The 13,628-nt window shown below is 37.9% G+C and overlaps 1 protein-coding gene across 8 annotated transcripts in view; it reads right to left on the bottom strand.

Annotated features, from left to right (window-relative positions):
* The window catches only part of LOC128894434 (uncharacterized), a 220,632-nt gene that overhangs the window by 138,739 nt on the left and 68,265 nt on the right, over positions 1 to 13,628 (bottom strand). For 7 of the 8 annotated variants that reach the window (XR_008461540.1, XR_008461542.1, XR_008461541.1 and 4 more), the window contains one exon: positions 7,579 to 8,234. Coding sequence is in view for 1 of the 8 variants with exons in the window: in XM_054156161.1 (XP_054012136.1) it covers positions 7,579 to 7,775 (197 nt within the window). In the remaining 7 variants the exon portion in view is untranslated. Of the gene's footprint in view, positions 1 to 7,578; positions 8,235 to 9,091; positions 9,426 to 13,628 lie in introns of those variants that run through there. The other variant, XR_008461543.1, reaches the window with a different exon arrangement.

Genomic DNA, 13,628 nt, shown 5'->3' with positions numbered 1-13,628 from the left:
GCGATTCGGCTCGGACAAAAGTTTAGAAATGGGGGCTCAGCCTGTTATTCAGTGACTGTCGCGGATTTCACTTTAGCGCAAGTGCATGAGCCATAAATCGTTTTAAATGCAACGGCTGACGATGATTTATGGCGGTGACGCTAAATAAATAAACAGACGAGTAGCGTTTGAAGTCGATGTTTAATTTTAAATAATTTTAAATTTATCAATTTAATTGATAGACAATCGTAGGTGAGCGTCGGTTAATATTTTTTAACCGACTTCGAAAAAAATAAACAGACGAGTAGCGTTTGAAGTTCAATTTTAAATAATTTTAAATTTATCAATTTAATTGATAGACAATCGTAGGTGAGTGTCGGTTAATATTTTTGTTTATTTTAAACATAATAATTCATCGCTTTAAGACGACCATAAAAGCAGGGGATGCTTCATCGATACTCGGCCTCAACATAAATTCTACATTTTCTTCCGATTTTAACAACATTATATTGTTTGAAGTACTATCTTTCGTTCCAGTTAAGTGGTTTGCTTCGAATAATCACATTTCAAGGTTAACACGAAATTTTACTTATCTGTAAGGGAACTACGATAACGATAAAGAAACATTTACCGTAACTTCGTTGTTACAAATGCGAAAGAGACACACCTAAATATTCCAGGCAAGATTTGTCTTCTAATCGTATAGCACTACAGCAACGTTAAACAATTATGTACAGAAAAATTAATACGATCGTCAAATGTGTTGAATCATGTGAATTCGGTAAAAGTTCAACTGGAAAACCACGTAGGGTACCGAAGAAAAATGATCGCTCTTGTTATTACAGTATTTATTGCTTTAAGCGCAAAATACTCTGGTATCAGTACGTAGCGATAAGATAATCCACATCGATGTAATGTGCATTTCACGTGACACAATATTTCTTGCGTTGAACTCTTAAATATCACAATCTATGAATGAAATCTCACTTACAGGTTTATGCAGGTTTACATCTCATAAGCGCAATTACTGTACCGGCAAATTAATTTCACCCGCTATACTTGCATCGAGCAGGACCATTTGAAATTAATGATGATGAATGCCACCGTTATTATAAACTTGTAATCGTTCTTCGAGCCATGATTTTTACTTTCGAGAGATGATTGTGCCTTGAGATATTCGAGTTACTCGGATATTGTTAAATAGTAGCATTTCTTAATGTAAATAATTAATGGAACATTTCCATATCAGTACCAGTTGCTGATATTTTAATATTTATTGCGACAGACAGTTGTTGCATGATGTATAAAGGCGGTAAGATATTTTTAAACCTAACTTCAACATTTATAAATGTATACTATTTCATTCAATCAAACTTCAAACTGCAATCTCTGTAATTCTACTGTCACACTTGAACTTTGAATTATTTACACTATTCCAAAGTACATATTAGTCTCAACTATTAAACTTTGATTATTGTTATTTATTGCCTTTGATATTTAAAGTTAACTTGTACGAAAAATATTACTACCCATAGTAATACTATAAAAATTCATAGAATAAACCAAGCTTGCGTATGGTAACCATATAAATAAAGAAAGAAATTAAGCGCTTTTTAAATAACATTTTATATTGTGAAATAAGTTAAACAATAGCAAATTTCAGATAGTAAATTTTTTTATGAATGATATAACAAATATCGAAATTGTGTAAGTAACACAAACAAATAGCCTAACGTATCGCATTCAAAAAGAAAGACTGCCATAAACACTGGAAAATAAATCAAAATTATTAAAATGGTCGACAAAACTTATTTTTACCCCCTCAAGAGAAATGTACAAGTAACAATTCTCTTAATCTATACTTTGAATTCTCCCTCGAGTAATGTCACACGATAGATCTAAAATGAACTCTACTACTTATTGTTCCTTTTATTTCTAGTAAATGGACTTTACTTCCAAATAACATTGCTGGAAATGGAGGTCTGTATCGCTATCTCAAATAGCTATTCCTATTTCCCATTCCCAACAGAATTTGTCACGGTCTGGTAAACGCGCAGGGCTCTCAGTTCCGCGCAAGGTAAAAACGCGAAACATCGATCGCGAAAAATCGATCGTGAAAAATCGTTATCAGGTAAAAATCTAGATCCGCCACGGGAACGCGATAAACTCCCCGCGTAAGACGCCGTTCGCGTAGGTTCGCCGCGACAAATATTTACGTAATTCATGACAGAGCAAAGTGTAGGTGCCGTGTAACCATCCACGCGACAAGGAGATAGAAACCCCCCGCCCTGTCGACAACTAGAAATTAATTTCGATGTAGTTTCCCGTTGGGGTGAAACATTCGAATCTAGATAAGGGGACCCTCGCGCGACTTATAAGGGTCCGCCCTGACCCTTTTGTTAAGCGAATTCCTCCCCCCAGGGCCGTACATATCACTTAACCCTTACACCTATCGCGTTCCCTACACGCGTTAAGCGCCTCTTTGCGAACTTATGCGCTCGCTTCGGAAGGAACTTGCAGACCGCGGTAACGCTTCCCGTAATTAACTACTCATTGCGGCAGTATCTTGTTATTCTATGAGCTGGCTGCGCCGGTTCCGCGGTATTAGGTATTAAGGAGAATTTACGCGACGACTTAATACGACGTCGTGTCGTTAATCGAACGTGTGCTCGTACGTTCACCAGCGCGGAATTGTGTTCGTTTGTTGACGTACCAAAATGGTTTGAAAGTGATTAAAAATTTGCTATTTATCAAAATTCATCAGAATAAATGAATGTAGCTAACACTTAAATATGAAAGAGCTTCTCAGAGGCTACAAAATGATATATAACACTTGCATATAAAGTAATTTTAATGACTTCAAAAAATTACACAAACTGAAACAACGTGCTAAACGCACGAACTTTTGCCTCGCAATAATATTTATGAACGAGGGTGCGTATGTTTGTTGTTTCCATCGCTGCTAATGTCCCTTTAGATGGTTCGCAAAGGATGTACGAGTCGTGGAGGGTACTTCTTTCGGCGTTGAAAAAGCACGCAAGATATAGAACGCGATTATGGCGGCATACCCTTCTTCATTATTTGGTTACGCCGCGTAAACGTGGGCCATGCGATAGTATCCGTGGAACTGGAAGGAAGTGAAAGCCTAAAATAACTTGGCGACATTCCTCGATGCGGGGGAGGACGACCATCCCTCCAGTTCCTCCATGCAACATCGCTCCTCGGCTAGATCTTCTCTCGCTCCCTCTTCCTTCCTATTCTCACCTTTTCCCCACAATCTCCTTCATCTACCCCCGGAGCGCGGATCTCTCTAAAATATTCACCCACCTAACGTTAAAACGCGATATCCGAAGGCCGGAATTCCTCGCCCGTGGACCGAGAACCGAGAATTCTGGAGGCATAACGGCGTTCCAGGGGTGTAAGGGTCTACGTTTCGGTATATATCTAAATTAATTTCTCCCCTGTCCCGTTAAGTCTTCTCTCGATCGTATTTTTGACATTCTTTAATTTCCACGATATGCGATATCGTCTGCCGACGATATTGAATTCCAGTTCTTAGGGGACATTGCGATCGGAGAGTGTTTTACGAAACATTGGGCCCGAACCGATGAAATCGACGGACACGAATGAAGTGATATGAGCCGATCACACACGGGCGCGATTGATCAGTTTCAAACCACTCTGAAACTAAGATTGCATGCGACCGTGGATCTAGGTAAAACAAAGATAGTGGAGTAGATAAAACAAAGAGCGCAAACGGTTTGCAACGCTAATTTCAAATCGGTTGCGCCCGTGTGCGTTCGGTCTTAAGATTCAGACTATACGACACGTTCCGGCAACGACACGTACCGGCACCGACACGACAAAACATTAAAACACGCGTTTTAATGGAACTATTCACACTTAACAGACACCGACCTGAACTATTCACACTATTCTCGTTGACGGAACGTTCAGGTCGGTGTCTGTTAAGTGTGAATAGTTCCATTAAAACGCGTGTTTTAATATTTTGTCGTATCGCGTTGCCGGAACGTAACGGTCAGTGTCGTATAGTCTGAATCGACCTTTAGAGAAACTCCTGCGAGCTAGTAGATTTAACCCACGGCTATCAGACAAACGTAAAGGGTTTCGCTTTGGACGCCAAGATTTAATAGAGATGTGTAATCTAGGTTATTATTTCGACAATAAAAAGCGGTATTAAATTTGTTGTTTTACAAAAAAAATTTACGATCTTCTTTTGCAATAATTCGTGACACAAAAGGCTATAAACTTATTTAAGGACGTTTTTATTTGTAACGGAACTAAACAGAACTCTCTTTTGAAAGAAATTTAAGAAAAATAAAAAATGAGAGATACAACTCGCGAACACGGTCTCCGCACATGTCCGGCGCCGAAAAAAGTTTTCCGAGCACAACGTTCGCAGCTGCTATAATTATAGTTTGTCGAGCACAGCACGCGCTTGGTAGGGAAGTCACCCGCGCCGAAACGATTACGGATTTCCGCAATTTATTTCTACATTTTTTTGTTTACGTGTTCCATTATTTGCACAAAAATGTTTTCATAATACGAGAAATGCTGTTCACGTGTTTTTACGATCAAAGGCAAACGATGTCCAGGTAACTAGCGCGACAGTCGTTAGTTTGAAAAGTTTGACGTGGACAAATGTTGATTGACCTTCCCTGCCACATCTAACAATATACTTCTCTCGGCATGCATATTTTAAACTTTCCAGCGTTGTGGATGCTTATGAATGATCACTCGATCGATGCATTGCGTATGGTACACGCCTAAGTATCCTCGGTATTGATTTGGACGTTAATAATTAGACGTTATTTAATCAATTACGATTTAATAAATCAATCGAATGTATTCAACGTATGCATTATGTATATTTTTTGTTCGTTTCTCATATCAGTAATAAAAAATCATCAGTTTTGAATATTTCAAAGCAGCGTTGAATCATTGTAACATTCACATAACCTTCTTCGAAAGTTGACTTTTTGCTTTTAGACATTTTCACCACCATCTTCACACAAGTTTCTCAGGTGTATTCACAATTTTATGAAAGTTTAACAGTTTAATCAGAATCATTTGTGATTATGTTCCTTATTATTTCACTGATTATAAAAATTTCACTCATAAAAATGGCAAAAATAATTGTAGCTAGCGTAAAGTTAACACTACGGAAGACGTAGACCGAAATAATCCATAAAGAATCACATCTATTCCGAGGTTATCTATTAGTTACTGATACGGTGAACTCTCGAGATACATCAGTTACTCTATAGCAACTGTGGTCACACAAGAAACTAACTATTTACTTCTAAATTAAGAAGCTTGGCGTCTTTGAAACTATTATTTGCTAGATAAATGAATCTCGAAATATTGCTTACACAATTTATTTATCCTCGACATAAATGTTATCATGAAATTGTATAATGGAAGTACATTTAATCTCAACTGGAATATGTTATTGGTATAGATTTATGTTCGAAAATTTAGTAAAGTTTCTTTTATATCGTATATTCTATGCACAAAGCTATTTAAAATTTGATTTTATCACAAGCATTAAATAAAATTGAACGAAGACGAATTATTGTTCTGTTATGTGAAAATTCTCTTATCTAAACACTTCGTAATCGGTTTACATAACAGAGGTTTTACTGTACCACTCTTCCTGCAATCAACTTAATTCTGAAATAGTGAAACCTTTGCCTGCTGTAATTAGGTTTAAGTTTTAACTTGCGAAACACTGCTTCAACTCGAAGACATTTCGTAACGCGCCCTCGGAGCTGCTATTATTTACTCCACCATTTTTCCCCAAGAAACCACTCACTTCGTATATTCCCGAGGGACAGCCTTTCAATTAAGCGAAGTACCTTACTCACAGATTTTGCAAATAATAAGATAATGGAAAAAGTAGCCGGTGTAGACGGAAAGTGGCCCGCAACGAGCATTAAATTGCATTTTCACTGTTATCGCGGCAAAGCTCACACCGTAATTCAACTAGCGAAGAATCGCGAGTTTTGAGTCTCATTTCTCGCCGTCGTCTACCAAAGAGAGTATATATTGTTCAAAGTTTCAGCATCCAAGTGTGTTACTACTGAATGAACAAAACGAATTCCGTTAGATTTCCTTCTTATTTGTCGAACATAATTTGTTAAGTGCGTTCGATAACTTTTACACGATAGAAACCGCAAATTAAGTCGAAATAATTAAACGATAAGTTTCCACGTCTTGTTTGCTATAATATTGACATATTCGCGACCGGCAGATACGTTTATACGTTTATACGTTTTTACGTTTCTAATAGCGAGTACTGATGAAAATAGTAATATTCTGAATAATAGAATTCTGAATCAAATGGCAAATTCGTATCGTTAGGGCGATGATAAAAATTACGAAATATCTTTTGAAACATCAATGTCGTAAACACGTAGTGTATAAAATAAAAAGATTTTCATAATTTGGACATAATGCGTTAACAGAAATGCATATTTCAGGTAATAAATAAATTTATCATTTCTATGCAATGGAAAACATTTACCGCGAGAGCTGCGATGCTATTGTCAGAATCATTGTATTTCTTCTTTTATCGGGATTTCTTTCCTTTTCTTTTGGCTCGAGAATGGAATTATCCACTCCAATTCTTTTTCATTCTAAGAAACTTGTTCTGTTCAGAATTCTTAATGCTTCGTGTAACTATAATACACCGAGCTTGAAGGCGACCCAAAACAGGGATTAACGATAATCTTCCTTCCTAACGTAGTTGGTAGGTACACTCAGATATTTCCTCTGAAGGGTGTCTCATAACTCACGGTACAACCCAAACGGGGTGATCCTCTCGTCCAAAAATATTAAATTTGTCGATTCGTGTTCCGAAGAAACGAATCCGAGCGAAAACTTTTTTCAATTAAGAGAAAAAAATGTACATGTTGTTTTACGATTTTGTTAAACGTTTACGTACGTTGTACTTGACGCGAAAATGCAGTCATATTAAATTATTAAATTTCTGTTTTCGAAATTATCCAAAAACAAATTCGCAGTTTTCTGTTTTCAAGAAAATTACCTGTAAAAAAAGAAATATTCACTTCTGCAATCTGTTTCAATTTACGAAATTATTTTCGAACTGCAAAAATAAAAAAGTGTCGTCTTATCATTCTGTATAAGGCGATATATAAAATTGAACTGTTCGAGTGACGCGTTCCTTGGTATTTCCAGCAAAAGTCGTTCCGCGGTCAAACAGTTAACAGGGCACGATTAGTTCTGAACAGTTACGTGTTACTGGTTTATGATCGTTGATTATAAATATAGCTTAAGATCGACGATTAATCTGACTATTGCGACTGATCACTTTAATAATAATAGTACCTTACTAGTAATATTCGAGTTTCGCGCGTTTGTTTCGCAAGAAAATGGCTAAGAGTCGCTTCTTCTTATGTCTATCTTCTTTACTACGCGGCACTCTTTCCCCTGCCCTTATTTAAAGATTCCTCGCTCCGTTGCACTCTCCGCGTACCACAATATCGTGGTATCCGTTTAAAAACAACATGCACGCCGAACGTTTAGCGGAGGGGTAGAAAAGCGTATCGGACTTACGTGTTTTCCTTCTGGTCACCGTTGCTCGACTGCGACGACGGCGACGGTTGCTGGGCCTGCTGCTTCGAATAAGGATGATGATGGTGCACGACGTTGTTGTTGTTGTTGTGCATGTGCACCTTGTTTGCGTTGCTGTCAGTCGGCGAGCCTGGCGAGATCTTACCCGCCAGAGCGTTCAACGATTGAAGCATTTTCATAGGGATCCTCCTGGCAACCGGTTCGCGGTGCCGCCTTACCTCGTCCTCGTTTATTCTTGAGGAAGACAGGATTAATCCTCGTTTCCGGTTTGAAGGCGTCAACCCTCAAACTCTGACGTACGCGTGCGAACTGACGTGTACACCCCGGCGATTTGAACAACCGAATGCACTTTTAATTTCTCTTTTTTCTTTCTTTTCTTTTTCAGAAACGGTTTTATTTTTTACACTATTCCGCGCGTAAATTTACGAATCACCGAATACGGTCCGAACCTTTCGATATTTGACACAGAAAACAAACACCGTTCACGAGGGTACACGCGATACGCACAAATACGGACACTTGTTCGTCTTCAGCTAGCGTTCACTGCGAGAATCGATTCCGGAGGATATTTCGAAATGTCGATGAACGTTCTCAAAGCTGTCGGATCCCAGTTATTGGCGGCGTAGTCTCTTGAATCGCTGAAAAAGAAGAGCAGAGGAACGGTGTGATATTGTTCGAGAATCTGGCGCGGAAAGTTGAACGAACAATTACATCAGGCGACGTAAATGGTCGACTGCATGGAAGTTATTTATACGAATCTGATGTCTTTATGGGTTAGATTAGGTACGAAGAAAATAAAAGTATGTGTACACATGCTGTCCTGCGAGGTTTTCAACAAACTTTGCCGACATGTTTACGAGGTCATCCTGGCTAAGAAATGTCGTGCATGCTATATTCGAAAGTATGTTGTGATGTACATACGAAAAGGTACGAAAATTTCTTTTCTTCTCTCTATTCTGTAACCTTTGGACAGTGAATATAATTATTTTTATATTTGTCCGATAGAAAGCAAGTTATTTTTTTTCGATTTTCATTACCGAGTCATGTGTTTTTACACTTAAATTGTTTCGTTACACCATACTTCTACAATAGTTAATTACATAGTAAAAATGTTAATATTTCGTTTCCTTCTGACGGCAAACTTTTGTTCATTGTTTTAAACATTTTACATTTCGTTATCATCATAAACATTACACGATCGATTATTACTATACATATTATCGTACCAACGAGAGCCGAAATGGGTAAAATTTTTTGTTGAAAACATTTCATGAATATATAAAAACGTGTAATAAAATATATGAAAGTGTGTAAAATATATACTCAGCTAATCGTGAATATTAATGATTTTCCAGATCACGCTGAATAGATTTGTTAAATATCAGAACAGCGTATTATGTTTACAGAATAAATAACGGTATACCCGACGAAATAATTCTACGCACGAAAACAAGTCGGGAACATGCAAAACGTAAACTTAACTTGCAAATCGCACCTTTATAGATCATATTGTGGAACACATTTATACCGTAGATACAACGAATACAAATTTCACCGACAGCGATTGACTAAAAATTTTATTCGTCGCTGTACGCTCGAGAATCACCTACTCCTTTAGGCGCCAGCATCGAGACTGATCGTGTTGTTATTAATGCCCGCTGGTTCTGTCTCTAGGTACCAGATTCTTCGACGTTTTTTTCTGCAAAACATTGTGATTCGTACTCAAGCGAACGTTGAGCGCGTGCTGTGTTCGCGTCGTGCGAAATCGACAGCTCATCGTGCGCGCTCGATCACTTCGTGCGTAAACAATCGGTTACTCGTGCATATTCGGTACTCTATCGGCCATTTTCGCTGCTAGTTGTGCTGATTCGATTCGATATCGTCGCTCGGTGCTTCGATTACAGTGCTGGGTAAAGTGCTATCTCAAATGGTAAATAGTTTAGCTTATTTTTAATCGTGAAAAAACAGGATTCAGAAACGAAGTTAAAATATTTTGTATTTTTTTTTTTTTTTTATTCGGGTTATCAAAATAAAAGTATTTTACTTACTGTTATTGAAGATAACATTTGAAATATTTTCTCTAAATTTTACGAAGGTGAATTCTATTAAAGTAAATTAACCGAGGCCGAATACATCACTTAGATTAAACGTGTCGACTTCTTATTTTCCAAGTTTCGTTAATTTAAATAAACAACAATCTAATAACTTAAGATAACATTTATCCTATTGCAAGATATAAAACGCCAACGAATATGAAACGCGGTTGAATCATTTTTAAATAAACTCACTCTCTGATACGTTCGATAGACGATAATGGATTGTTCTAATTCATTCTTTTCTCTCCACTATTAAGGACTTCATTGAAATTATAAAGTGTTTCAGTTCACGCGAAAATATGGGAGGTTTAAGTCGTAATTTTGCTGTTTTTAGAACCGTTAAAATAATACAAACTCTGGATGTAGGCCGGCCTTCGCGAAAGCGTTCATACATACCTTCACAACTGTCAAACACGCAAACTCCAATTTCTCCGATGTTAATCATAAAGAATCGTTCTTGCCGTATACATTTTTAATTGCTATCTACATTTTTACTCGTATTATTTGAACAATTTACAAAAACAACAGATTGCTGATTCAACGATATCGAGGACAACGTTAACCGATTTCACATCGAATGACCCAAACACATTTTCGCTTTCATTTCGTTTGATAACGCGAACCCCGCCATTCTCGCGCTTATCGTCGCGAATTAATTCCAGAAAGTACTCGCGGACCGTTTTCGAGCCAAGGGACAGAGAGCAGAGAGAAAGACGGGCGAACGAAGACCGAATACTCTAAAATAAGTGAAATCGGAGGAATGTAGACAACTGAAACGCGTACGTGAAACACTCTTGCGCGAAACGGCTTTACAACGAGTCAATTAAAAGTTTAAGTTTAATTAGAAACTCATCCCGTATACGCCAACCGGGCGAGTCGCTGGCTGATCTCTTCGAACGTTACTCTTCCCGTTCGCCCTTTCTTCGGCCATCGTATCCGTACATCGTATCTTTCGTTCTCTTCCTCGAGCTGCTTCCTCGGTTTACGGTTCAGTCTGTCCGACTACTTCCCGTCAGTTTCACCGACTAGCTCCCTTTGTCCCCGCTGCAGCTCGAAGCGATCGAGTCACGGGTATTTACCAGACGTGAATGCGCCAGAAAATAGGTCGACGAAGAGGAACTGTGACGTTTCGTAGCACGAGAATTCAAACGTTTTTTTCGCGGATCGTCCCCGTGGTTCGAGTGTTCATTGCCACTTGCAGCGGCATCGAACGCGAAAGCTCGCGGTTTCTGGTAAAGCTGTTGCTGCTATTTACAACGGCCACGAAGAAATTCGAACGAAACGCTCGGACGTAATGAGCCAAGAAAGAAGTGAAAAAGAAACGAATCCGATTTCGCCTGTGTAAGCAAAGTTTGATGCGCTTGAACGACGCGTTTGCGTTTCTTGGCCATGGAAAAGGATTGCGAAAGAATTCTCATGTTAGAGGTAGAGTTTTTAGGAAGGATTCTTGGTAGAATATTTAATACGGTTTTTTTATTGGTCATGTTTTTCAGTTAGAAACTATAAACATTTTATGCCTGACATTTGGCGCGCGTCCTTTTTCGTATTTTACACAATAAACCTTAAACGGTGAAAATTTTGTTGTAACTTTTTCGAAGTATTATCTTATAATACAAAAAATGTTAACATCGTTATCGAACTATTTAGTACATTACCAACTATGAGATCATTTTAATAAAATTGATCACGACTAGAGATGCACGGATAACCAGAAATTTCAAACAACCAAGTCGTTGAAGCGTTGAAACTTTTTCGCCACGTAGTGTTGGAGTATTAGTGAGTTAGCAGCTTAACATAATACGATAAGCTTAGTGTAGCACAGTATCAGACCAAAGTACTGAAACCTCAATCCCGAGTGAACGCTAAGACCTCAGAACTATACTCCATTATACAAAATGAGTAGAATATACTAAATACAATGTCTTTCTATAAAATGTTCTATCCATCACGCTATTTTATAACTGTGTCTGTATTATCAGTATCAAGGTACTCCTGCGAATCTTGAACGTCCTAGTTTGTGTTATAGATGTGGAAAAATAATTACATTAAATTGCAATTAATGTTAAAGTAATTAAATTCTTTCGCGATAGACTAAAAAGTTGGAGCGATGATATAGAAACTTCTAATTTACACGAAAATCAAAGACTATGGCTGTATTTGTTCGAAAAGTACGAGTTTAGAGAAACTAACACGAGAGATCGATCGAAATGCAATCGCACACGCGTGTTGGCAGCAAAGCGAGATATTATCTCGAGTACGTTTATTTTCTCCTGCAGAAAATACTGCTGCGGCAACAAGAAAACAACGGGAAATGTGTAGCAGCTACACGTCGAAAATAAAATACTATTATATCTCCTATTTCATTTGTAACCTACATCTTCCATTCGAATTTTTAAAGTCAAAAGATACTTGGAACGTGAACCATTTTATCGTTAAGATGTTTTAACGGCAGTATTGATCCGAAAAATACCTCTCCACAGTAAACATAGTATACTCAAAAATCTCGTAAACTCGAGTAATTTCATTCGGTTGAGATATGAGCTGTTATAGCCGAAAATTGAGTTTTACAGTTTCCAAGATTTGACATTGCTGCATTCTGTTTCGACGCCTCGAATTAACGAACGAATAAGGAAGACTGTTTTCTCGGCAGAACTTTAATGTAGAACTATGCATACCGTGTTTCATAATTTACCATACGCGACGCACCGACGTGAAAAATGAGAGGAGATACGCGGAAAAATATGTTCCTTTTTTGTGTTATGTCACGGAAATTGAAGCAATTTAAAACAAGCGTTCTCTTGACCGCAAAAGTACCGAGAGTGTAGCCTAACCTAGAACGTATTTTTTGAGCTATTTTTTTTTTTTTATTATCTTTACACGGAGACTATAAACATTTTACAGCCAGCACTTTGCGGGCATTCATGTTTATTCGTGTTTCAATAACGTTTACAAAAGAGTTTAATGAAAAAGGATAAAAATGACGACAGCGGGATCCTTTAGTGTACGTCGTTGATAAAAACGTCTTCGCCTGATTCTAACCGTCTAGTTTATGTGAAATTAATTTATGCGAAGTATAAACAAGTTTTCGTAATTAACCGTTTGCGGTCGTATTAAATTTAGACATGGGTGTCGTACTGGCCGGAATTGATTTTGGAAGAACGAGCAGTGATACACAATATGCAAGATTATAAAGAATAAACAAAATATATTAATTCTTTTAGACAATAAACATAATAATCAATAATAAATTCATAATAATGTAAATAATACACATAAAAACTCTTCTTTATCCCCATAAATGACACATGTACGTATATTTTGTTAAAATGTAATCTTATATCTTAATTTTAAGAATTAATTTTATTATTAAATGAAATATTTACATTAATAATGTGTTTCAATGTAATGTTTTGTCTAAAAATTCTTGTCGTTTCGGAGCATTGTTTTTTTGAATGTCTCAACCCTCGAATGCCCTAAGTTTCGAACTTGCTACCGAACTTTTAAATCGAATTGTACACTCGCAATTTATTTGTTCATCTTTCGTCGTCTTAGAGACTTTAATTCGATCGAAGAAAGCCGCACGAACTTTGTACTCACCAAACGCAAACTGGGACAGTTACGTAACGAAAGATCGAAAGTAGGATCGCGCGGAAAATCGTATACCTGGATTTCGACGAGCAATCGAAGAAACGCGAACGAGAGGTGTTCGCGAAGGAAAATTTCGGTCGCAGCGCCGGTTCGAGCGGGGATGCGAAAAGTTGAACTCGGGGGCTGGGAGAGCGAAGATAGAGGTACAATTACCGGAACTGCCGCCGCTGTCAAGTGTCAAAGGGGTCACGAATAATTTAGCACGCGAGCTGGAGGCCCCCCCCCCCCAGGAGCAAGAGGGGGAAAGAAAGCGACGGAAGAGGACGGAAGAGAAACAGCGACGCCCGC

Source organism: Hylaeus anthracinus, unplaced genomic scaffold (genome assembly GCF_026225885.1).
Source record: "Hylaeus anthracinus isolate JK02 unplaced genomic scaffold, UHH_iyHylAnth1.0_haploid 3, whole genome shotgun sequence".
Classification (NCBI taxonomy): Eukaryota; Metazoa; Arthropoda; class Insecta; order Hymenoptera; family Colletidae; genus Hylaeus; species Hylaeus anthracinus.
Note: the sequence above shows the minus strand (reverse complement) of the source record. Positions and strands in the feature narration are given on the sequence as shown.